This window comes from Gambusia affinis, linkage group LG18 (assembly GCF_019740435.1).
Source record: "Gambusia affinis linkage group LG18, SWU_Gaff_1.0, whole genome shotgun sequence".
Lineage (NCBI taxonomy): Eukaryota > Metazoa > Chordata > Actinopteri > Cyprinodontiformes > Poeciliidae > Gambusia > Gambusia affinis.
The window spans coordinates 11,116,543-11,143,942 of NC_057885.1; the positions used below are offsets into that span (position 1 = coordinate 11,116,543).

General features: G+C 40.5%; 1 protein-coding gene across 1 annotated transcript in view; it reads left to right on the plus strand.

The window, feature by feature from the left end:
- Window positions 1-27,400, plus strand: part of stim2b (stromal interaction molecule 2b) — a 40,657-nt gene continuing 13,257 nt past the window's right edge. The window contains exons 1-2 of the mRNA XM_044098254.1: window positions 1-1,978; window positions 25,267-25,458. Coding sequence (XP_043954189.1) covers window positions 1,852-1,978; window positions 25,267-25,458 — 319 coding nt within the window. The 5' untranslated portion in view covers window positions 1-1,851. The remainder of the gene's footprint in view (window positions 1,979-25,266; window positions 25,459-27,400) is intronic.

Genomic DNA, 27,400 nt, shown 5'->3' on the forward strand with positions numbered 1-27,400 from the left:
GTCACTCCAAAACGCCGTTACTACTTCCAGACATAACATCTTGGTAAAATTTAAAGAAGACTTTAAACCTATATTTCAGAGGTATGGATAATTTTGGGATTTCTAAGAGACCCCTCAAATGATTGATGGATAAAGAACATCTAGACTGATTTTGTGCTGCACCTGAATAATACAAGTTTCCCTTTCTTTCAATAAAGGAAACATGCACCATTTTAAAGTTTTGGATTTTCCATGAGTAACTCTTTTCTATCCTGCAAAGAAAAACCATTTGTCTGCATGAATACTCTTGAGTTGACAAGTTACAAAATGTTTGCACCCCCCTTCTTCTGGTATTCCTAATGTTGGACCTCTTGATTTCTGATAAATTGAAGGCAGTCGATGAATTTTAGCCATTTTACTTGTACCTTGCGTAATTGTTTTAGGGATGTCATAATCATAATATCGTTCTTCATTCTATTTTAATGTTATCAGAATCATGAATTGTATCATGAGGCCAATGTACTATGTTTCAAGGCTGCTATATAAGTCTTAAACATAAACCCTGCGCTGACCATCAATAGCAACAACGTCCCTTTGTTTTCCGCGCGGAGCATCTTCAAAAACAGACAGAAGACTGCTGTTGGAAGCAACCAATCAGACGCTGCCATGTCGGGGCAGTCCAGCCAATGGGATCGCTCGATCGGGGGAGAAAAACTTGGATGGGCCGATGGAGGAGAACAATGAGGCGGCTAAAAAACGTGCTCATCCTCCACTTCACTGTGGTAGACCACGCTAAGTTTCTGGAGGCTTCCGGGGGTTCTTGCGTGGTGTGGCTAAAGTAAACCCACGGGGCACCATTAGCTTAAACCCCCGGCGTAACAGGGAGGCGATAGCGCTCTGAATTTACATACAGGTACAAACACTCCCAGAAAAAAGGTCCCTCCTGATCAGATGGTGTCCCGCACGCGAGGGCATTTGGAGGCAAACTACAGTTCCTCACCCGTCCTCACCCCTCCCTGTCCCTTTCGGCACGTCAAGCCGCTTTGCATACCGACTTCCTTCTCCCGCTGGTTCCCATCAGCCAGCCGGCGAGGCGAAGCGTAGCGAGCAGCAACAGCAGCTGATAACATGACGGGAGGATACTGTATCACGGAGAGCCATGAAGAGCTGACTTTAAAAACTTCATTCGGGAAGTAGGCGGATGTCGTGTGCTGCCGATATCCAGCTCGGAGAGGAACTACACGGAGAGGAGCGGAGAAATGGATAATATTTGATGCAACCGGGATTTTTTTGTTGTTGTTTTTCTTGTTCGACGTGAAGAGGCTGAATATGCCGGTGTTTGTACACTACTGTACGTGGAATTACACGGAGTGTTTTTTTTTCCCCACTCACAGCTCTAACCTAAGGATTTAAATCGCCACTTTTTTTTTTTGCTAATTGTAGCCCCTCGGTTAAAAAAAACGCTACTTGTGTGTTGCTTATTTTATTTAGTATTTTTTTTTAACGTCGTAGTTATTGAGTGCTCTGTCCTACAGGCTTCAGGTGATTTTGTAAGCCAATACACATTTTTAAATGTATAAAATTAGCCATGGGGTGGCCCCCCTCTCAAACAGCCTGTGAAACCATTAGAAGCTCCTCTTAGCTCCCGTTTTTGACCCACCTTCAATTAATATTTCTTGTGAGCTAGCTTTCCCATTATTACAGGTGTCTATTTGTTTTCGTGACACCGCATTTATTTTGCAGTCATAATTATTCTGGGTTTTCTTTAAGATATTTATCTTTACACTAAGGCTGCTAACTGCTGTGTGTTTTGCAATCAATTAACCCCTCGCAGGACACGAATTTCCTCATTTTCCCGTCCTAATATCCACCATGAGTTATATGGTAGTAAATGTATTGCTACGTGGACTCGTCATCTATGCGGTACTGGGCTCGGAGTACTCCTACTCGAATGATCTGCCAAGCCACTCGTCTGATGCTGCAAATGTAGCCATCACAGGTAAGATCAACCCGCTGCGTGCCTGTAATTTATTTTATATATACTTTGAATATGCGTGCAGGATTTACCCCCACCGAACACACAGCCTCCTCTTCCCCTCCTCCTTTTTGTTTCCCTCTGGTCCCCAGTGGTTTTCTCGGGGAAAGCCGAGGAAAGCCCTGCGCATTGATGGAGCGTGATGCATTTTTTCCCCCTCCTGTACGTTGCTGAGGAATGCATGACATGACTAAAATGCAGGCTGCAGAATCTTCAAATGCAAGGGTATTGGCTTTATTAATCAAGAACGTCAGGGAAATCATGCTGTGTTTACACGCAGTACCTTGTAAAAGTATTCACAACCCTTTTGTCTTCTATATATATATATATATATATATATATATTTTTTTTTTACATTTTTTACATTTTGATCCCTCACAATCACAAACCTTTTTGTGTTGTTTTTGAATCGGATCTGACAGAAGCAACACAAAGAAATAGATATTTGAAAGCGGATACACACTCTAAGGAGGTTGAAGCAAAGTTAAACCTTTCAGCATGCATACAAAACATTAACACTGCAGATTATCCTAATATCGCCATCCTTATTGTAAAACATGGTGGTGGCAGCATTATTCCCTAGGGATGCTAGTTTTAAATAGGGAAACAGGAGAATCCTGGAAGAAAACCTGGGTTCTCCTACCACCAGCACAACAACTCTAAATATACAGCCAGAGCTACAATGTTTAGATGAAAGCACATTCAATTGTTAGAATGGTCCAATCTGGATCCAATTGAGAATCTGTGTTGTGTCTTTAAAATTGATGCTCTCCTTCAGGTCTGACTGGGGTTAACACTTTGTGGCAAAAAAAAAAAAAACAAAACAAAACAAAAAACCAAACAATTTAAGCAAAGTTTCAAGTCTCCAGATTTTCAAAGCTTGTAGAGTTATACAATAGGCTGAGATGAGCTCTCAGAAAATTCGTATTGCCACACATTAAAGTTAATAGCAGGGACAAAGTGTGAATACGTTAGGAAGTCATTGTATGTTCTTGATCATTAAAGCCTCAGATGAACTCCTGCACTTTCCTTCACCCCCTTTTAACTGCACTATTGATACAAACTAATGAGAACAGTATTTTCTATCCATTTGCATCCGTCTTTTAACTAGGCTTTATTGATTGAACAGACTGAACAGCTCTTTACACTGCGCCTTAACTGGCAGGGTTAAATACAGACACCAACTTATGTGTTTCTTTGAGTCATAAAGGATCTATACAATACTTTTGGGACATTAATATATGCCCCAGTTGTCTTTTCCTTTATTTATTCATTTGGGTTTATTTAATAGGCAGTCAGAGGTTTACATATGCTCATCAAGAGCATATATGTGTTCCTTTTTGGGTTTTTAATGAATTATTTGTGTTGTTTATTTCCCAGAAAGGATCACACAACACAAAATTGTAGTCAGTAAAACAAGAATTGGGTGCTAAAGTGTCTTAAATTTGTTAAGGCTTTTCTCTAATCCACACATACTGTAGGGAAATTACAACCACCTAAGTTGTTGAATAAGCAGCATTTTCATTTGTAGTGTCAGGAAAAATGCAAATGAACATTTCACAACCTTTTATTATTATTATTATTATTATTATTATTATTATTATTTTTAGCTTTCAAGAAGTCAGTCACATTCATTTATTTTAGCTTTGTGCTACTCCACAGTTTCTCTGACTTCAAAAGACTTTTTTTAGACACAAGATGCTTTTATAAATCTGCTTTATTCTAAAGATTTTTTTTTCTTAAAATGCCCTTTTTTCTGAAATTAATCACTTAACAGTGGCCTATGAATCATTCAGGCCTAAAAAACAGCGACACTTGACATCAATCTCTCAGCCTAAAGAGTGAACAAGCGTTGACTTATTAACAGGTGGAGTTTTTCTTCGATGTCTGACCTTAGAGATGACAGTTAGAGAGCTTAGACAAAGCTGAAGTATACCTGATGTAACCTGGACCTGGAGGATTGTATAGTTTGTGAAGGTTGTATGTTGTACACTGAGTCCGTCTTCTCCTTCTCCAGACACTTTGTTCACTTCATAGTTTTGACTCCTTTGAGGAAAACAGTTCCTTTTCACAGGCTCTGTTGCCATGTGACCAGGAGAAAGTCCAGGAAGTTGATGTTGCCCTGCTGGCCACAAAAACCTGCTCTAAAAATGGGTCATTTGTTTTTTTTGTCCTCCACTTTATTACGAATTTATCGGAGCTGAACAAAATGTGTCGCTGGTGGTAACTTAAAAACAGCTCGGGCACTTTCTAATTAATTGTGATCTCACCTCAGTGTGAAGCATGGTTGTTTGACGGATAAATTAAAGCATGGCGAGTATCAGGCTTTCTGCTGAGCCCGTCCAAAAGATAGGACTTAGAAGTCTTATACAAAGATGTGAATATGCTCTGGTGCACATTAGGGATTCTGGAAGCCACAATGTATTTTTTTAATCAACTTATTAGAATATTACTGCAGCTTTCAACTATGTCTTCTTGTACTTTTTGTAGTTAGTTTCTTTTATATTTTATGGTCTTAATAAATATGACCTTTTATGATGATTTTGTCTGGTCATGTGGAAAAGAAAATGTTCATGATGGTCAACACATTAATGAAGAAAAAACCCCTAAGTGTACCCTGTTTGCCGTAATTTTCTAGAAGGTATTCTGGACATCCAGTGCTCTTAATCAATTGATCGACAATTGTGACTGCTCTTTCTAAAAGCTGGAGTTGGGTTACTTTGACAGGACAGGTCCGACAACAATCAGTAAGGTCTGCAGAGAGACTCATCAGGGTTCACCTCCCCCCCTTCAGGACTTGTAAAGGCCTAAGGTCAGGGAAAGGGCGGCTAACGTCTTTTTAACGTCTTTCCCCACACATCCTGGATATAAGCTGTTTAGGCTTTTACCTTTAGAGCACTGTTTGAAAAAAACTAGCCACTATAGGGACAATTTTTCCCCCAGACCGTCTCTCTCTCTAATTTATGTTCATGCTAATTCAACTGTCTTTAAGAAAAAAAAAAAAAAAACTCTCTGTAATAAACAAGAAGATGGGAAGTGTTACCGTCTCAAACAATTTAAAATCCATTCTCTGGTAACAAATATTAGTGGCACAAAAACATTGAAATCCCATATTTCCCGGAGTGAATATCCCACAAAGTTTACCACATGGTTATTAACTAATGTTATGAGAAATTCCAAATAACCCAAGAGCTCAATTTCAGCTTCTGTAGGCCTCATTTATCGTGTTAAATGTTGCATTGCATGAGATTCACTAAAGAGAATGAACAAGTATGGCTTGTTTTGAAGAGCTGCGAAGAGAAAACATCCGCTTTAGATTTGATAAGGAGTCCTTGGATATATAAGACCACATTGGAGATGTTTGGAGACCAAACACAACATATCGGCATAAAGGCCTCAAAAAACTGTCAAAGTGCCTCACTGCCGTGGAGTGAGGTAGCTTCTAGTGGCCCAGCCAAAGTCCAGACTTTAGCCTGTCGGAAATGCCACGGTGGTCTTGCATAAATGTACACACTCAAACCAAATTGGCTCGAGGGAATGTTGTCACAGAGATGGAAGAGGTTTATAAAGTCATACAGAAAAGGATTATGACAAGGCATTGCTGCTAAAGGTGCTTTTATGACTGACAAAATGATGGAGCATGCTTAGTAGATTTCCCCAAGTTGCATTTAAATAGTCTTTTATGCAAGTCAGGTAAGGCTCTGAGTTCTATGATGATCATTATTTTCTAATGCAGACCAGTAATTGAATAATAAATCACACGATCCTCATCAGAGGTTGTGGTTTATCTGTCTTGGGTATTTTCTTTATCTGTTCTTTCATTTTTATGCCTCCTGTACACTTTAACTGTCCCCACATGAAATTTTGTACAGCTGCAAGCAGATTTTTCTTTTTAAAGATGCTTCCCTGACGTAAATATTAGTTTTCCTCTTCAACGTTACTCTTAGGTAAATCCAAAGTAAACCCTAGTTTCTTATTCTATTTACTGTTTAACTCCTCTACCTTTGTGAGCTGTTTATGCAGACCAATATGTGCCACAGTGCCAGGCTGCTAGCTTCACAAAGCACCCTGACAAATGTTTAGCCTTAAATTCATTGAAATATGCATATCCACCCAATACGTCCCACCCACGTGTGGCAGAGCTGCAGGAGAAGGTATTAAACCTCATGCGAGACAGCTGATAAACATTCAGGACCGTGTCTTTACAAGTGTGAATCCAGTCGCTGAAAATAAACCCAGGATATATACGGTTTATTGATTAATAAGGCAGAGGCGCACTCTGCCTTTTCCAGCGTGAGAGCGGCCCAGAGGCCCGCGGCGACCCTCTCTCCTCCAGCACACAGTGGAGCAAAGTGGATGCAGAGATGGCAGTGATTTAATACAATGTCAGTAAACATGACTGCAGTGTTAGCCGTTTCCCACACGGCTCCCTGGAAAGGTCAGCTGCCCTGGTGTCAGGCTAAGAAAACACAAGTCTCTGTTTGAGTGTGTTCGTGCTGAGGGCTCCGTACAATCTAATATGTTTCAGTTGCTCTCAGATTTTCAAAGGGTCCGGATAGTTTTGGGGTTTTTCCATTAAAAGGCTGTACTTTACAACTACTAAGCAAGACCTTAGAACAGCAACATGGTGGAGCTGTTATAGTCATTACTTAAGTCATCTGTTAGTGAAGTAGTCAATACATTTCATTCTTCTCTTACTTTTGTAAAATATTTCCCTGTCAGGAAGCATTTCCCTTCCAATGACAATGACAAGATACAAACAACAGGGAATAGTAATGATCTAATTCATATTTTATGTATTTGTGGTATGAAAATTCATTTGGAAGGCCTGCAGATTTTTGACTTTTTAATCAAGCTCAGAGATGAAGGCTGCTGTTAACCAATCCTCTCAGGCTTCAAAGCTGCCATTTAGCCTGCTGGGAGCAGCAAGGCGGTGAAACTGTAGGTGGGTCAGGTATATCCCCCCTGTGATTTGGGATGTTCAAAGATCAGGCCACGGGTTGAACATAACCGGTTATTGGAGGGATAACTGCTGACGTTTCGAAATGGAAATGTTGACTTTAAGCTTAGACATTTAACGCTAAATCTCTGAGTGCATACTGTCCTGGCCAGAGGTTTACTTTCAGCCATGATGGACATGGATGTCATGCAAATCCTTATGTAAAATACAGTTGCACTTTGTTTTAAAAGCAAGGATTAGGTGCACTGGTTTGAATGCGAATTGCGTGTTATTTAATCCGGACCAGATAAAGTTAAACATACTGACTGAATTATAAACATGCACTCCCACTATTATTTCAAAGTCTGTCAGAAATTTGGTGATAAAATGTACAGTTTTTATTCTAGCAATCTACCTACATTTAGCTTACTTATTTTTGACCACTGTCAGAATTTGTGTGCCTATGTGAGAGTCCTTCATAAGCAGGAAACTGACTACAGCGCAGGGCATTCTGGGTAAATACAACCAAAACAAATGTGTGTGTCTTGCGCTACTTGGAGAACTGGCTTGTGCTCTTTTACCAAATACAAAAGTAAAATCCTACATCAGTTAAAATCTGGCACCGCTCCATTCTTGTTTGCGTTTTGTGAAGAAGGAAGTTTGCACTTAATGATTTCCTTCGAGGAATTTGCATTGTTTCCTTGAGTTGTTCCTGGTGCAGCGCCAGCACTGCCAAGGAAGTAACAAGTCTTTAAAAGGGTTTGGATTGTTTGATATAGTGCGAAATGAAAGCGTACCGTTACCTCTTATTATACATTGTTAAGCCAACAAACTACAAAGGGATGTGGAAATAATTGATAACTTTTAGTCCCTCTCCCTTTCTCCTCTCTGTTGGTTTAGTCCAAATAAGCATAATCACAAGGTTAATCTGAAATTCGTTAGAGGACATGCTCTAATGAATGTCCTCTTGATGAAAAGTTATTCATCAAGTCTTGTTGCTTGTCTTGGTTTTATGTGATTTGGATTGAAAACCAAAGTTGGGGAGATGTTTTTCACCAGGTTGCAACTGTATTTTATTGTCTCCTTGAAGCATCTGACAGCCCGTATTCCTCACTGTGAATTTTATCAGCATTTTACTGTTCCTGCTTTACTGGGAATGCACCTTCGGGGACCACAGTATATCACTCTGTGTGTGTTTTTTTGTACAGCAATACACATCATAAATCACCGGCGGTGATTTCAAGGAGCAAGTGGAGGAGCATTTTTGAGACGGACAACAGGGAGGTGTCTGTTTTGTACAAATGTGACCTCTCCCACCTTAATCTTCTTGTTTGGCGTTTCGACAAACATTGCACTTCCCTTTGGTTGCGATGTGATTAGCCGGCGGGTTGATAGTTGTCTTGGCTACAGGCAGACGCGTTATGTAATTTTAATATGCGGTAAGTGGCTGCTGTGCATCAGAATAAACACATGCAGCTTGTATTCCTTTAGCATACGTAGCTCGGTCAAACTTTTGGGCAAAGTCAATTTGTCTTTTTGTGTGTTTTCAGACCAATCAGAGGTGACTCTTATCATCTCATGGCTCACTCATTGCATTAATAAAGGGATTTGTTTGGAGGGGAGGCTCAACATTTGCTTATCTTCTGACTGCTTGCTTAAGTTCTGCTGGGAGCGCAGGAATTTGCATGCTGCTGTCGGCCAGCCTTTAGTTCTATCAATCTGACACGCGCACACTTGAGGAAAGACAGGATGAGCTGGAGTCTTAAGAGAAAAATGTTGGTTTGCCCTGGGGTCGCAGTGTGAATGTGAACGTTTCATAATGTCCTCGTTCTCAACACGCCTTGTCCTTTTTCTTCACTTATGAGAAAAGTTTGCACCCACCCTATAGGTTTTTCACAAATCACTTAAACTGCCTTGAAAAAAAAAGAATAAATGGAATAGTCTCAGAACAGTTTCTAAGGTAAAATATCCAATTCACATTCAACTATCTAAAATACAATTTGATCAATAATTATTTCAAAATCAATCCAATTTATTCCAATGCAATAAACAGATTTAGATACAATTGCACGTAGTCCAATCCAGTCCAAAAAAAAAAGCAAGACAGTGAGATTCAAAAATTGCCTAACCGTAAGCAAGTTTGTGGCGATGATAGAGGACACAAACACTGAGTTAGTCTATGAGAAAAATAAACAAGAGTAGTACTCATAGTTATTGGTAGTAGTTACTCTGTCCATTTCTAAAACAGATGAAACCACATTTAGAAAAACAGAGGAGTATTTAATATGCACGCATAGGCAGCAATCGCTTTGTGAGTGAATCATTAAAGGAAAAACCCCCAGCTAAAAACAGAGATAGAAAGCTCTTCTGCTTTCTATGCGGACAAAAACTAATAGTTCACTAACTCAGTGGGAGCAACACCTTGGTCACCAGCTCTGTCTGTGGAAAAGAGAATACCATTCCTAAGGAAAAGTTAATGACAGCAATATCTCCATTAATGGCTCCGTCCGGGAAAAAGACACTGAACTACTGAAATAGGAGCATTTTCTATGAGAGAAAAAAAAAAACTGAGGGAACACAAAGTTTATGGCTGTGTTAACTTTAATAATACGTAAATGGAGAGCAGTATGAGATAATGGCAGTCCAGTAAGTCTGGGAGTAATTATAGCTATGGTTAGGTGGAACCACCTGTACTAGTCTTTATCAATGCAGAATTGCAGAGGTCTCTGATGGAACACACTCTGCTAATCTTTGTGTTGTGTACAACGTGTTATTTTTCATTGCGTTGGCTACCTTGTGCATCATTCCGCTGTACACAGTCAGCTCTGCAGGCTCCAGAGAAGTCACAAACATGCAGTCTTTTTTTATCACCTTGTTTGGAGCTTATAAGTCATTGATCTTGATGCAGCTGCCTAAATATATAGCAGCAATGAAAAGTGCTTGCTCTGTCACAGATAAAAACAATGATGATGGTGCTGGAGTCTTACATGACTATTTGTTTTGCACCACAGCAAGATTTTTATTTTATTTTTTTGCAATATTTTTATTTCTCTACTATGATAGGAGCCAATTTGTCATAACAAAGCTAAATGTATATTCTTTTTCGCTCAAGAGAGTCTCCTGATTTTCTTGCTGTATTTCTTTGACTATGTAATTGCGCAAATTGGGATTATAAAAATAAATTTGCTTAATGGAAACATGGCAGTTAGAAAACAAATTAAGTTTTTTTGATACAAAGTTTTTGCGCTAGAATGAGGGGTTTTTGTTGACATCATCAAAATTAATGTATTTTGTAAAACTGCAATATAAACACTTTTTTTGGCTCACGGTCAAAAGCAAATGTTGCTACTGCTGGAAAAGATGAACAAGAAATTGGTAGGAGGATAATGACACGGCAAGATTTTTAATGACACTGGGTGAACTAAAATATTCACGAGTGATTTCAATTACGCTTCATGTTTAATGGAAACGCCGCAATTGCGAAATTGTGTTCCTTCGACATTAGCGGAACATTTGGCAAAGTTTTTTGCACATTTGTAATAGAAACGTAGCTATAGATACTTCAGGAGGAACGGTGGCAGAGCAAGTTCACCCAGGAAGCAAACTTTGGATAAACAACTGAAACATTTTAAAATAACATTTTTACGCAAATGGCATTAACTTTTTAATGACTGCATTCAAAACACGGCTGTTTCTGGATACCTTATCGCTGTGTTACGTCTCATCCCCGGTTCTTAATCCCTTTATCTACCCTATTAGCAAGTGGAGGAAGTTTTCAAAATACTCCCCCATGTCCTTGTGGCTAACATTGCCTTTGTGGATCCAGGATGCTCATTATTGTTCCTGAGGTCCGTCACCATGGTGACAAACTGATCTACAAGTGATGCAAAGTTTTTTTTAGCTTGATAGGATTGTGTTTCTGTGACCAAGATCACATCCAGAGAGAGTGCTGAGAGTTGGTTGAGCGGCAATTTGTTGTACAGAGATCCACCTATCACAATTTCAAGGGTGATTTCGGATCTCCAGTTCTTGTTTGATAAAAGACTTTAAATGGAAAAATAGTCCTACTTGTACATTCCCGAATCTAAAAGGGAATGTACAAGCATTATCTGTAACAGGTGTTGTAGATAATGCGTCCATAAGCAGAGGCCCCCTTTGCAGCCAATAAGCTGATTCACTGTTTTGCCAGGAGATGTAGGTCAGTGTGCTCCACTGTAAACTGTTTCCTGCTGTGAGTGGCAGCCTACAGTAGCAGAGGCTGCCCTCACACATCCCCAGAGGAGCGGGAGTCTATTGTTGTTCCTGTGCTGCTCATTTTAAGGCGTTGATGTCCCCACCTCGCAGCACACAAGCTGGGTGAGCCCTTCATTACCAGCAGCGGTGTAGAAAGACGTAAAGAGTTGCGGACCTACATGCATAAACCTGAGTAGAAAAGAAAATAGTCTCGGTTCCCTTTTTAGGTGTCACTTCCTCTATTTTTAGTTTCCTTATGCAGTAGCTTAAAGGGTTGGATGATCAATTACTCAAGCTCTTTTGACAGTTATGCTTGATGATAAATTGGGCCGATGACTTTGTTTTACTACAGGCGCCACAGAAACTCACCTTTGTCGGCTTCTTGAAACGGAAGCCAATCCCAGCGGCGGCTCAGTGCCTCCTGGATAAAAGACGGATAGGGGTCACAGAGAGACTGGGCTCCCACCGTGATAATACTTCTCGCCTTAACACCGGAAGAAACCAGTGTTGTGCCCTTCACAGAGGTCTAAAACTGTTACGGGGCATCGGCGCTGTATTGTTTGCCATTTCTTGCTCAGCAATGTACATGGCATGCGTATTTTCAGGTGACTTTTTGAGATTTAATGCTGGACATGAGCACGGAGAAGCGGCCCCCTCAGATTTCAGGGACTTTCCCTTGGCAGAGGGCACGTGATGCGGTGGGCCCCGAGTAAGGAGGGCAGTGAGTGGTGTGGATTTCTTTGGTATGCTGTCCCTTCTCGGTTCTGTCTCCACTGACGGTCATGCTCTGACCTGCACTCATAACAGCGTCATTTACAAGACCAGACCTAGAGAAAAATATTTAAGAAGGAAGCTCAGTTTATTTCTCTTCTCATATTAACGTCTGATGGTTACTAGAAAATTTCTTTTCATTTCTCAAGAACCCAGGTTATTTTTCCCTGTAGATTAAATCCGTTAAATTAGCAGAGTTATCCTTCCATTGGTAGTTAAGCTTTACTTTGATCCCAAAATTGACAATTTATCCTCCCAAGCCTCGTTACCTTTTACGTTGGTCTTTGGCCTATGGTTTCCTCTTCAACCAAAGACGCCTAACCATTTTTAATTTAATAAAATACAGACTTTTGTTAAGCCTGTTAGAAAGCTGCTTTTGGGAAAAATAGTCCCCCACTCTTTCTGGGTCATTATGTCCTTTACACACAGATATTTGTTACATTTTTGCGAAAAGGAAAAAAAAAAAAAAAAAAAAAAAAATCAAACAATGAAAACAACAAAAGAAGCACATTGTCTGAAAAACATAAGAACCCTTGACAACCTTTGTTTTAGGAAAGTTTCCTGTGGTGAGTTTTACTTTTCCTTTTACTCAAAATTTGATAAATAAAAAAGTTTTTCAAAATACTAATGTCCAACTTTATTACATGTCACAATTTGTTTTAAAATTTTTGAGGGAAGACCTTAAAGATGCCTGTAATTGACTGATGTTTTCCAATCTCTTTGGTTAAACAATAAAAAATATTAAAAACTGAAGGATGAACCACCTTGATTACTCCTAGATTTTCTTTCTTGGTTTTTAAAAACTACAAATTAAAATGTGTCTAAAACTACCTCTTTATAGATCAACCTTGAATTTTCCATTTTTCAACACACCATAAAAATAATAGGATTTGTGGATTACCCTTGATGGTCCAAAAACATATTCATGCCAGTTAAAAGAAGAAGTTTAAAATTTAGAAAACGCTTTACTTACTATGGCAACCCCTACTATTTGTTACATTTTAACCTGCAGGTTTTCTGGAGTTCATCTCTTACTTTTTACTTTCCATCCTCGCATCCAAATTTAGAAAGAGCAAAGAAAAAAAAAAAAACAGGACAGAATCCGGTCTTGCAGGAAGATGAAGGACGCGCAGAAGATGCTGGAGAAGAACCAAATGTATATTGTGTTGTAAATTAACAAATGTCCCAAGCGAGAAACTCGGCACAAAAACCTCATAAATTTTAAAGGTAACTGTGGAAGTTTGAACATTTTGTTCCTGGCATTTCTTTGCTACCAATAAAAGTCTTCGTTGGCCTCTCCAGAAACTCAGCCTTGGATTTCGATACAACTTAATGATACAGCATAAATGTAAGATTCAATAGTGAAAGTATCAATTACAAGAAATCCTAAATCAAGAATAAGCAACGTGGAGTATTGTATTTTTGACTGCTTTACACACGTTTTTGCCACATGATCAGTTATGTGTATTTATTACAATTACTAGCATTCTAATAACATTTTGGATCTCGCCGAGTAGAATGGTGCATGAAGGACGAAATAATAAAACATTAGTTAAAAAATGAAGTCTACCCTTGCTGTTTCTGTAGGACTTCAGACTGAAAGTAGCAGTCAACTGGAACTAACTACTGGTAGTTAACCTACTTGATTAACCGATCATCAACAGTCATAATCACTTATAAAATCAGGAGTTTTGACAGTTACTTTGTCTGAAGCATAAAGCGGCATGCCTCAGACTAGCATGCTGCCCGGAGGCAGAAACGTTTGTTATCTCGCCGTTCGGGCGTTTACTGATCTGAAGCAGGCGGTTGTAGATGGAAAAAGTGATGTGCTGAATCAGGACAGGTTTTTGTTTTGCAAATTAAAGGATTGTGGAAGAGATTTTATATGAGTGACAGACAGCCTATGTGTTTATTGTCCCTCATTTGTCTAAGAATAGATCTAATGCCACACTTTAAAGCTTTGAGTTTGTATCCCTTCAACCATCAAGTGATAAATTCCCACCAGGAACTCTTCTTCCAGCTTAGTCAGTCTCATACGTTGTAAGGAAGTAAAAAACCTGTATGGACAAGCTGTGCTACATCGTTGTGTGAATTCCTAGAAATTACATTCGGAAACCTTTCCACACAAGTCAATTCTAATGAAAAGCGTGACAAAGGATCTTCTCATTGTTTCCTGAAGCACCTGGGAAAGGTTTTATTTTTTTTGTTGTTGTGTTCAGCCTCATTCAGTTGCTCAATTTGCTCTTCTGCTCACAACTAGAAATATTGCTTAAAGTGTGACTTGAGATTCCTGTCTTTGATGTTTTGTTATTCTAATAATTCCCTTGAGATTTCTCCTCTCCCCACACTTTTTCAGCTCTTTGTATGTATTTTTGCTGCGATCGTGTTGCAAAGCTTAAGTTGCTGTTCACACCATTTGTGTAAACTTGTGCTCTTTGCAGCTACGATGGCTTTTACTGTTATGGGGAGGATTTCCACATGGTTTAGGAGTGTGTGTTTATAGCAATGTATGGCCATTTTTCCAGATGCACATCTATGAGGTCAGACACTCATATTGGACAAAAAGACTTGGCTAATGGTGTCCAGTCTTAAGTTATCCCAAGGTGGTCAGGACTTTGTGCAGGTTCCTCTAGTTTTTACACAATACCTTTCACAAGTCTTTGTGTAACTTGCTTTATGTAAGTTGGTGCATTCATGTTGGAACAGGAGGAATTCTCACTGATCCACATAGTTGGGAGCATGAAATAGCATCAAAAATATTGGTATGCTCAAAAAAGTTTAAATGCTTAATTGAACTCTGGTGCCAACAAAGTGAACTCTAGTTCTACTAAAAACCTAGGTCTCAGTACAGTATTCTTGTGCAGTCCACAATTCTGTGCCAATCAGAGCGAAGACCGCTCCAAAAGCTGGAAGCGGACAATAGCACATGGCGTTCTAGGTAACTATAACCAAAACAAACATGCAAGCCTCATCTTCCGCCCATGCTGAGCCCATTGTTGAAGAGTTGTGTTTTTGGCACATTTGCTAGAAAAAAAAATTCTACAATTGCTAAAATCTTCATTTTGGTTTACACGTTATGAAGGAGGTTGTGCTCAGAGACCTTTGCATAGTTTCCTTCAGAGGTTCTTAGCACAGCGCCACCACTGGGTGAGGGTATGAACAGGTTGCTTAAAGAGTTTGGTACATTTGACACAGTGCAGTGTGAAAGCAAACTGCACCAGATGAAAATGCAGCAAATGTTGCAATTTTGGTAACCCTATCAAACTGAGTCTACCAGAATATGAAGTGTGAAAACACCCAGAGAGGCTAATACATCCGATGCTTGGGATTAAATTGGTGAAATAAGGTTTGGAAGTAGCTGCTCGCCAATGGAAACTCATTCTGTGAAGCTCTCTGTAGCCTGTTCTTGAAGTAATCTGAAGTTGGGAGGTCTGTAGCTACTGAATGCATAAACTTGGTGACCCCTGCTCACTGCGAGCCTCATCATTTACTGACCCTGCTCTGTAATTTTATACGATCCACCACTTTGTGGCAAAGTTTCTGTCTTTTTCAGTTACTCTTAATGCCTCTAACTGTGGAGTATTTAGAAGTGAGTAAATTTCACGACTGGAACCAATTCTTCCTCAGATGTTTGTAGATGCATTCCCCGTTGTGCTGGGTTTTATACACGTGGCAATGAAACATAGTAGAATACCTGAATTTAATGAGGGTGAGTGAACACTTTTGGCACAAGAGTGTTTGCAGGGCTTTTCTCAGAAATCCTATCCTTAATTTATGTGTCTGTAAAACTTATTTTGTTTCCGCTGGAAATCCAACGACACATTTGCCCTCTTCTCTTTAGCTTTCCATCCCTCAGGCCCCGTAAGAGATGGGGGAACACATAATCCCAGGTGGGATTAACAAGGAGTCACGCTCAGTAGCAGAAGTTATTTTCTACTGTTTTTGGTCTTTGTACAATATACACTGAATGTACATACTGAACTCCCATCATGCTTTTCTTCAACTACCCCCTTTGTCTCTCTGTAGACACTCACTCCATTAACCTCCTGTCCTGAGGAGCGTGTCGAGTTCAGCTAATTAAATGATTGCTCGGCCTCGCAGTGCCCTTTCTGAGGCCTACATCGCACATCCCGTGTTCTGGTTCTTACTCAAACATTCCTGAGAGAAAGCAGGGAACGTCTCCTTTTCTGGAAGTTTTCTCATCAGACTAAGCGAGATGTTGAGGCCCTTCCTCTTCATCTGCCCTCTTGTTTCAAGCTGTTGCCCAAGCAAAGGATTACCTTTGGTTGAGATGCTCAAGATTTTGCGCAAAAGGAGTGGGCTCCTGTAAGCCGGCAAGACGTCACAGTCGTTTGTTTTTGCAACCGCAGATCCCTGAGCTGATCCAGCTCCTCCTTTGCTATGTGCTTGATATGTTCTGTATACCGTCGTCTTTCAGAGCGGATGAAGGATCGTTCAGACATGTTGAATGTAGCGTACAGAGGTGGCTTATCAAGGCGTCTTTCAAGAATCCGTATTTGTGTTTGTGGATGGCAGTGGTTGCCTTTTCATCGGTTGTAATCATATATTTGTGTGTGCTGCCCATTAGTGACTTTGTTGCAACACATTCCTTTGCCACGCCTGGCTGCAACACAAGGAGTTTCAAGACTCATCTGTCAGCACATCATCAAATGAATAATGGTAAAGCATCAGCGCTGAAACACGTCTTGCCAGGTCCCAGTTGCCAGTTGGATTCAGTTTCTGTCTAGCGACTCATTTTGATCCCCAAACTACTTTTGGATAAGAACGCTTCTGTTTTTAACATTGCTCTCTTGTGACCAACTTGTGAAAACCGAGAGTAACAAACCCTTTCTGTATCTTGTTTAACGGCCTCTCTTCCACCCTTCTCATACCTCTGCTCCCACCGGTGGCTGATGATATTTGTGTCTTACTAACGGTTGCTGATGAGCTGAAATGGTAGACTCTCCCGCAGCTTTATTTACCCGCCTTTAATACTGACCCGTCAGCTTGACTTATGAGACTGCCACATGGGCATCATGTCCGACGGTCCACTCTGACATCACATCCTCAGCCAGGTTCACACAGTGGAAGGAAGTTGGGTGCTCCAACTTCCTCCCACAGTCCAAAATAATGCATGTTTGGTTCTTGTGTTACTCTAAATCGCCTTTCTTTTAAATGTTTGCTGTGGCTCTGTACTTGGCTCAAAGAAAACTCTTGTTGTCAGAATGATAAATGTGTGAAGGTATAAGAGATGAACTCTTTTGCATCAAACTTGACCAAAGCCGAGCCATTTTCATCACCTAAAGTTGGCGCAGAGCAAAGCTTAGATAGACACTTACTGGCTGTGTTTGTGTTGCAAATGTGCACAAAACTTTGTTGCGCACAACAAAATTAGCAACAGAGTTGACACAATTTTACAATTGCTAAATTTTGCCGAAAACCCCCCCACAATTTTGCAATTGCAGTGTTTCACCTATATAAAAAATGTAATTAGAATCACACGTGAATAAGTTTGTTCTTCTTCCTACCACTTCCTGTTGTCTGCTTTGTCTTTTTCGCCAGCTGTAACACCCGGTTGTTGATCACATGACTCGTGTGATGCTAAAAAAAAAAGTGCTTCCATCGCAGTTTTGCAAAATACACTGATTTCAATCTTACTTCAGATTTAAACACCTCGTTCCTTCACACAGGACCCGACTTGCCCCAAAGCAACCTCAACCGACTTGTTTCTGTCAGTATGTCGTTTAAGGAGCGTTTTGCATAACAGTGATGGGCTGACCTATACTCCCCTTTCCCAATCCGTACTTTCGTAAAACACGCAGAGAAGGCAAAACGGCGACTTAAAAAGACCCGACTGCCTACCTACATTGGGGCAGCTTTTACATCTTAGCTCCGAGTCTTGCCGATGTGGACTCTGACCTTATCTAAACTCTCCCGCAGCAGCTGCAGTAACACTTATCTTGATTCAAATTTAATGAGCCAAAGGTGAACCCTGGGGATTTCCTGCAAACAAACCCCGAGGATCAGGAATGCAAACATATTTTGCATTCCTCATGCCAGACAACCAGAATGCTTCTTCCTGATGCATTTGCAAGAACAATTAGCTCTTTACAAACGGATTCTTAGGATCTTGCTTTCGTCAGGGCAGAGGCGCATTAAAACTCGCAACAGGCAACGACACTGGTTAATGTTGCAGCGATGGTGCAGTTGGCATTAAATAAAATTCATAATGTCAATCTTACAAGTTTATGTTTTGTTAGTTCACTGCTAACAAACCTCAGCCTGAAAGTAGACAATAAAGATACCAGGGAAAGCAGTGCATTATTTCCACCAGCGTGCTTTCATTGCAAAACGTGCATCTGGTTACAGCTGCTGCGTTGGCCGTGGAACAGTGTAGTTGGCTGTTGTACAGACCTCAGTGCCTGCCATAAAACCGCTTTCCTGCTGTGCTACACCGAAGCTTCACCAAATGTTGTTAATGGCATGAATGCAACTCTGTAATTACCTAATATACATTCATTATCCGCAGTCCTATGCGGTATTGGTACTGCATTCAATGACTAATACCAGGAGATCCGAACTCTGCTTCTGTTTCATCAGATTGACAGTAGAGATGAACTCAAAAAAGGATGAAAGACTAACCTGAAGGAAAAGTTGCGTCTATAAAGCATGCACTTGTATCCAACCGTCTTCCCTTGTGTTTTTTTAAAATGGCACATAAGTCACATTTTTGCTAAATGTGACTTATGTGCAACTTTAACAGTGGTGTGTTAAGTTTTGAGAGCTGCTGAATTATTTCAGGGAAGCATTGGTTTCATATAGGTGGTGTGACGATACTCGCAGTATAACCTTGAATCAAAAATATCATCACATTTTAAATTGGACGTACGCAGTCCTCCCCCCCTCCCCTTTCCCAAAAAACAAACAACAATATGCATAAACATATTTATGCATATTATATGTGCATAAATATATATTTTTAGCGGTACAGGAAATCTAAGTGATTTCTTGTACTGCTAAAAAACCATTTTGACTGTTACCACCTCAATTTAAATATTGTTAAATAGAAATGTAATTATTTTTAATTTGAATTTAATACCTACGTTTCAGCAAAATAAAGAATAAAAACCATTATGTTCAAAATTTTGGTGAGGTTATCTGGCCGATCGAGAGTTTTACGGCATAAACGTGTTGAAAATTTATTTATTTCTTGTCTAAGCCTCTTTCTGATTCTGTCAGCCATTGTATAGCCGACAAAAAAACCCAAACATTTTCTTTAAAGTCTGTATTAATAGTTGCTGTATGATGAATAATGCTGCAATGAAAAATGACTGTGTCTGGAGAAAGAGGGATTAGTGTGTTGGTGTGTGTGTGTGTGTGTGTGTGTGTGGAAGAGGAGGAGACAGCAGAGGATCCTGAGAAATCTCAAACTGGTGTGCTGGTGAGAAGAGGCCGCCTCAGCTCCCCACAGTCACAGATCATCAAACCCACCGTATCCTGCTGTCTCAACTCCCCGGCGCCCCTACGCTCACTCCCTCCTCTCATATACGCTTACCCTGAATCAGGCTCCTCGTCCCAGATCAAGTTATAGCGAAGGCGGAATCGGAGCTAAGCTCGGTCCCACGTAGAGATCTCCCTTCGTGGCCTGTGAAGAGCTGATTTAAAGTCTTCGAGACCGGCTTTAATCCTCACTGCTGGGAAAACAGTGACACCCATGCTGTTGATTTACAGCCATCTGAAAATGATACAGCTGTCTTTATAAATTGGAAGTTGGAGAAAGTTTATTACATACTTTCAAAGTGTTTAGTTTTATCTTTGGAAAAAGTGAAAAGCTGTAAAGTCCCCGGTAAAAAGTAGCTTGAACAGCTTCGTATTTTCAGATATGGAGACAGAAATGTTTGCCTGTTGTTCTTCGGGAAACAGCTTAAACTCTTCAGATTGGATTGAGAGCATCTATAAAAGGAACTCTTAGATTTTCAACTGGATGTAGGTATGGACTTTGACTGAGGCATTTTAACACAACTATGTTTTTCTCTACACCATTTCAGCGAACCTCCGGCTGTATGTTTAGGGTCACTGTCCCGCTAGACTCATTCTCTAGCTTTCCATCAACAGTGGCGTCTTATTGAAAACTCTACACATATCGATGCTGTGGTTTTCCTCGGTCTTCATGATTCCGTTTGTTCAGTTTTGTTCTTCCGCCGACTGATGAAGCTGTCACAGAACAGCTGGATTTACGGGGGGTTTTTTTGTTTTTTTTTCCTAGGGAAATCAAATTAAAGGGAGCAAAATAAAAACGAATGCCACACTTCTTTTTAATTTTTGCATTATTTTCATCCCATTTAGTGATTCTGCATGGATTGGTGTTGTTTTGTTACTTAAAAACCCAATAAGATACAATGCTGTCAAAACAAGAAAAATTGTATACTTTTTTCTTTTCTTAGCTGCTTCAATTTTTTTCTTTTTTCTTTTTATAGGTTTGTTCTTCTATTCCGTTTCTCCCAGTACGGCTCCAGGATGGTGGATGTTTTATCTATTTTCGGACGCCAGTAGAGTTTTGCAGCAGTTGTTGGTTTAAATACAGTCTGAGGAAGTCCCAGACCACAGAGCACTTTGTCTTCATTGTTTTCTCCTCCTGTCTCCTTCTCTTCAGCTCCTTGTGAATACAAAGACAGAGGCTTGTTAATGACATGCATATATTGTTCTAAGAAGAAGAAGAAGAAAAAACTCTTTTCAGGTGCAGCCTTTCACTTTAAAGGAAGAGGCTGACAGCTAAATGCCTTTGTTATCAGATTCTATTGAAGCCAAGCTGCTGCCCTCTCTGCGACAGCCTGCATGCGTTTGTGAGTTAAAGCAACTCAAACGGCTTTACTACACCTCTCCGGCTCGCGTCGCGTCGCCACGCTGCGTGTGTGCGTCTGTCTGAGCGCGCATCCGCCTGCTCGAGCGAGGGAGACCTCTGCCATTGTTGAGGTTTTTTTTTTTCTTTACACGCTGACAGCCGGGACTAAAAATAATCCAGTGCTTTCCGAATTTGTCATCTTTAAGGCTACACTGTTTTGTTTTTGAGCGTGCTTCTCCCCGGGAGAGCTCGAGGTCAGCGTGGGGCGCTTCCTGTTCCTCTTTGTTGTGCTAGCGGCAGTTCCTAAACGTACTCAATCAGACAAAAATAAGTCGGACACCTGGGAAGGAAAGGCCTGCGCTGTCATCTTTCCTGAGTCGCACAGCAGGTAGTCCAGCTGTGACTGACAGTTTTTCCTTCTTTTACTCTGTCTTCTTGTTTTTCCCTGTGTGGGAAGACAAGTCAGATCACGAGGAATTGTGCCACCGCAGCAGCAGCCTATGGAGAGAAATGCAGCCAAGTCTGTCAGTCCTGTAAAACCCACTTAAGAGTTAAACTTGGACTCACAATAGGATGTGCAGCTGTGTGCGTGCATCTCAGCCCTGGCTTGTAAAAACCCAAAGAAAACTTCTGTGTCTCTTTAAATAACCAAACAGCCTAATAGACATGCACACTGCTATGCAAACAGCAGACTATGTAAACTTCCCAGATGATCTAGGCAAATACTTTATGTAAGTTGTTCTCTGGTGCTTTTCGACTGAAAACAGACGCAGGCTGCTTTGACTGAGACTTTGCTGAAAGGGTTTCTGACATCCTACAACTTATTCACACTGTTTATGTTGGAGAAGTGGTTTAGAGCGATATGTGGTCGCCTCCTTCCTGTTTCTCAGAGTTTTGTCAAGAGAAGGCTGGTGCTCATCATTTCGGCCTACCAGGAAGTGACCCGTGACGTTTCCCCAAAGTCCTCCGTATGGCAGTAGATTTAAATCCAGCTCAGTTCCGATACACTAACCCACTGTGTCTATTTTCACACAAACACGTGATCACAGCTTCATCTAAGCTCAGTCATTTGCCCTTGCCAGTTCCTTCACCTGACACAATAAACTCTCTTTTCTTGCTTTTCTTTGACCGTGCAGCTAAAGTGAATTTGATTGTTTTTCCCATAAATTAGGAACGATTGAATAACTAAAATAGCGGCTAACACAAGTTAGCCCTCCAAACCTTTAATGTGTTTACAAAAGTGCTGTTTTCAGTTGGATGGTTAAAACGAGAAATACTTTATGATTTTGACCGTTGTCGCAAATTCACCTCAAACCTCCACACAACCAAAGTGGCGTATGTACACCACGACTGCCTCCAACAAAAGTATGGGCTATTCAAATATTTGTTCATAATGACCAGCCACACTCCATGTACAATATGGCTTCTTCCTGGACTGACCTCCAAATTGCACGTGGACTGTTGTGAGAAGGCGGGACATGGTGGCTTTTTAAGTCTGTTGTTCAAATGCAAAAGCTATTTGCCACACTGTCAAACATTTACTCTTACATCATAAGTGGAGATTTAGAGGGGGGATTAAAATGAGCAAGGAGTGGCTCATGTTATTTATCCTGCACACTTGCACGAATGGAGTGTGTGTAATTGTTTGACTACTGTTGTTTAATGGGTGTGGGGATTATATACTTTTTGCCCTTTTCTAGGTGCAGAGCAGCCTAATAAAAACCAGCCCCCCAGTACTCCGCTTTGCTTCGTACAGAAGGTGGCTATTGAGAAACGATTGCTTCCTGTAGGGGTGGACTCTGATGTTTTAAACTTTATTGAGAACATTCGGCTGTGACGTGTGCAACGCACCAGTTCGACGCCATGAAGCGTACCGTGAATCGCCTAAACAACCATCCTCCGCTGCGGAAAGAGAAGCGCCGAGCTGAACAACTTGACTGTTAATGTTAATTCAGTATTTGGAAAACTACGGGCTGACCACAATTCTAAAGCAGTCCAGAAAATCGAGGTTCACAACTTCTCCTCCTGATTGGCCCGATTGAAATTCTACCGGAGGAATCCAAGTAAATGGGAGAAAGCCCAGACTGTTTGTGAAGCGGGATTTTAATCGAGAGGAATTTTACAGGAAGTCAATTTGCCAGGCTATGTGCCAATATATTTTACGTGTGAACTTTTAACAACAATAAAGAGTTGAATGCAATTTTGCAATATCTGAAATGCACTGGGATCAGCACAGAGTTGTTGTAACTAGAGAAAATATAAATTTTAGATTTTTGTGCATTATTCCTTTCCAATGCCCCTTTGGTGGATGTCATGACTGACATCCATGACTGCATCAGTAAGGTCTGCTCTTCCAGCAAGGCTAAAGGTGATGGTGCAGAAATCTCTTAATATTTATGAGCATAATCTGCAGAGTGTCAGGAAACGTTCTGGTGTAGAAATGGTTCTTGTGACTGTAGCTCTGTGAACGAAATGCCAAAATTAAATCAAACAATCGAAACAATTCCCAATATTTTCAGAAAACACACACGATACTATTTCCTGAATCTTTGAAGTTTCGTAATCTTACTCTAGTGCTCAGTTTTATTCTGTGCCCTGGAAGTAATTACCAAAGATTAACTGTTTTAAAAGGCACAGCTGTTTTACTTTACTGCTGCTCTTTAATTACTCTTTTGGTTTCTCTATCGCCCTTTCAGGCACTGACAGGTTTCTTGTTGCCAACCTGAATTGCAGACCAGAGTTTGGGCATGTTAGGTGGTGGTGTGTTGGCTTTGCGGTCGCTCGTTTCTGTTTTGAACTCTTGCCAGCGCAGAACACGGTTGTTCTTCTGGCTTGGACCGAGGCTAGAACACGACTGATTGACGGTTCCCATCTTTGAGGTGGAAAAACGTTTTTGTTCAGTGTGACTGATGTCTTTGAAATTGGGACAAATGTGGTGTGTGTGTGTTTGCGCCGGAGCTGCAGTTTTCTGAGGATTTTCAAACTTTGGTTTGTATGTGTGGGGATTCGGAGACAATGTGGCTCCTTTCCAGTTCAGGGGTGGTCAAATAAAAACAAGACGGGGGGAACGCAAAAGGGACGCCACAGGAAGCTTCTTGTTGAAAGTCGGACGAACAACAGCCGTCGGATAAATGAGAGCTGATTGGCTGACACCGAAATCATGACGCGACCTTGTTGGAATCTTCAAGCGCTTGTTGAAATGTTGGAAATATTCAGTGCCAAATCATAAAAATACAGATGTTTCCTTCTCTCTAATGATGTCTAGTTTCTTTGGGCTTTGCGTAAGAAAAACTAGTCCCTGGACTCTTGGTGATTTTAGTAAAATTATTTCCTTTTAAACAGATCTGTTGCTTCACAGTAAAATTACAGCCAGTAGCTTAAAAAGATATGAATTTTGCAAATCTAGAAGTTTAGAAAAAAAAAAAGTTTTTCTAACTCTTAGGTTGTTTATTGAACCTCTTCGATACATGTGACCTCTAGTCTACATGTTTTAGATAAACATTGTTAAAAAATATAAACAATTCAATACAGAAGACATTGCATGGCATAAATTAGATAAAAATATCACTGTTAAAAATGCAATGCTGAGACGGTATAGGTGCTATGAAAACTGCGGTGGCAGTCCCTTGCTCATTGAAAAGTTTAGCCACACCAGTGCAAACAAGAAGTCTGGAGCTCTGACAGTGCAGCAGATTATTGCTATTTATTAGATAGAATGTGAGCTGAAGTCTTTTAAAATGATTTATGTGCTGGAAATCCAAATTTCTGTGTTTGGAGCTGCATTTCAAACCTTTAGATGAGGAAGATTCCATGCAACTGGAGCCCTGTTAGCTGGAACAACCCTGGAGACGAGCAGCACAGAACTGCCTCGATGTTGCCGTATGAATGTTCCTCCCTTTGACGTGACCGATGGCTTCGGTGCAGCATGCGTGTGACTTAGCTTATTTCACTCTGTGGATGATACAACTTATGTATTGTTACAGAAGCAGCACAGTAAACGAAGGCTGATTACTCATTGTTGCAGAAACCACAACAAAACATTTGCTTTGTCCTCTGTATGAAATGGGTCAAACATTTCATTGCCTTTTAAAACGTGAATATATTCTGTTCTGATATCCGAAGAACCTCATCTAAAAACCCATAAAATCCTGAGTTTTAAAATGAAACCCTGCCTGCATTTTGAAAATCAAGTCGCAATGAATTGCCTGACTAACTGTCTTCACTGATTAAATAGTACTTCTTGCAGTCTAGTCTTCCAGGATTGTCTTGAAATAATTAAAATGCGTCTAATTTAATTGTCATTGTGGCTTTCCCACTCTGACTCTTACGCTGGGGCCCATTTTCAATGAATCACACAACAAATACCTCTTGTCTTTGGGAAATTAAGACACCCTTCTTTATTAGAATTTGTATTTCACGTGTAGTACATGGGACGATGAACTGACATGAAGCGTTTCCTCTCTGTAGATCCGTGTCTCATCGTGATGCCGCCATGCGTGGGCGAGGCCGACCGCTTCAGCCTGGAGGCGCTGCGGCACATCCACAAGCAGCTGGACGACGACAACGACGGAGGGATAGAGGTCAACGAGAGCTTGGAGGTGAGCGTCGGGGCTCAGCGCTTAGCGTTCCTGTTAGGGTTGTTTGGCGTCACTGGCACAAGTTGAGTCCAAGTCTCAACCATTGGCCCAAAGTGTCAACAAAGAGAACAGATAGCAACCTTGACAATTCAACGAGACGTTGTTGCAGCAAGTCCTACATGTATTCATAAAACTGACATGAAGAAAAAGAAAACTTCTACAGTTTTTCAGATATATCATAGTAAATAAAATGTTTTGTGGATGAAATATTTCAAACATAGTTTTTCGTTTTAGGTTTTAGAATAAAAAAAAAGTAGATGGGACAACATCTCAGAAGGCAAACCGAGTTCTTTGTGTGACTATAAATAAGAAAAAATAAAAATTAATAAATGCAAAAGCACAACCTTTAAGATCAGGTCATTTCAGTTGTTGAAATGTGATAGACCTGCTGAACTAATCTGTTCTTCTCAAGACAAATCATTAATATTGTGATGAGAATATCCGTTACGACTGTCATCCTGTTCTTTTATTTCATCACAACGTCAACACAGTGTTGCGACAACATTCAACCACTAAAAGTAAAAGGACAAAAATATTATTAGCACACATAATTTGCATCATTTAGTCATGACTCAACCTCCTATGAACTGGAAGTGGGTGTCGCTGCGCGTGACGGTGGCAGCATCATGCTGCGGATGTGTTTTTCTTCATGTAGTGGTGGCGCGTTCCTCAGTGTTTCTGGAATATTAATGAACCTTCACCTGAGATCAGCATCCAAAATGGTTGAAATTTGGGCGTATTTTATAATTGCAGCAGGAAAATGTTCCCAAAACTCAAAACAGTCCCATGCAACATCTTAGAATCAGCCAGCCTCAACCCAATTAGAGGCAAATAGACTACACTTAAAAACTGGACCTTATCAGAAAAACAACCCATTCAAATATGTCCAGAGGCTTCTTAATGGCTATAAAAAGCATGAAGGAATGAGGTGGGAAATTTTGCAATTCAACAATTTGTATCAATGCTCTTGTTAGAACCGTGTGAATGGACCAAAATGCCTCAAGGCAGTGTTTTAAACAATGCATAGATATCAAGAAACGGAAAGAAAAATCTTCTGAAGAGCTAAAGTTCACAACCGTTGACCTCACAGCTAAATGTCGGCAAAATTAAACATCAGAGGTTTAAGAAAATAAAAGATTGACCTTAAAACTGCCACTTTTCTAGATTTTTAATCACTAGCCTTACATTTTGTATATTCAGCTAGAGAATGTTTTCCTAAAGCTTTTTCATTTGCCTGATGGTGCTTTGTTGAAGCAGGATCTCTTGTCCGTCACAGGTCGACGCATGTAAATATTTAGTTTCCAGTGCTGAGAGAGAGAGAGAGAGAGAGAGAGAAAGGGCCTGGGCCTGGCTGAAAGTCAAGTGATTTTAATGCTTAGCGGTCAGTCATCAAACGATGAGTCAGCATTCCCGTCATAGCGACACATCATCACAACACCGAGCAATGCTATGACGGATTTTATATTACGGCCGTGCGATGAGGAAAATGTGTCTTTCAGTTTCGATTTCAGCTCCAAATAAACAGAAAACTGTGGGATTGCTGGAAAAAAAAATGTAGCCACGTTCTCTCATTCATAACATCAGTATTTCAGAGGAAGTGATGTTTGTGGTTTTCGAATCAGATTCAGACTAAACCCTTAATGTTTCTGACCTCTCACACCCCAGCATAAAGCAGCTGCTTGGAGGTGTTTGGTTTACCGGAAGGGTAGATTGACGCACGAGAGCACTCTGATCCGCCACCCTCCATTCCAGTCTCTTGCTAATAAATGTCTGACTACTGCTTTTTTTTCCTAGGAGTAATTTCAAGTGTTGAAGGAGTTCTGGTGTGAGAGATAGCTATACCCCGCCGCCCTGTCTGTGGCGCCTCAGTTAGTCGTTTGGGGTTTTTTTTTTCAACGGATCCCTGTCCACGTTAGGGCAAGTGTGTCAGTGATGTGCTATGAACAGCCTGGATTAACTTTTGT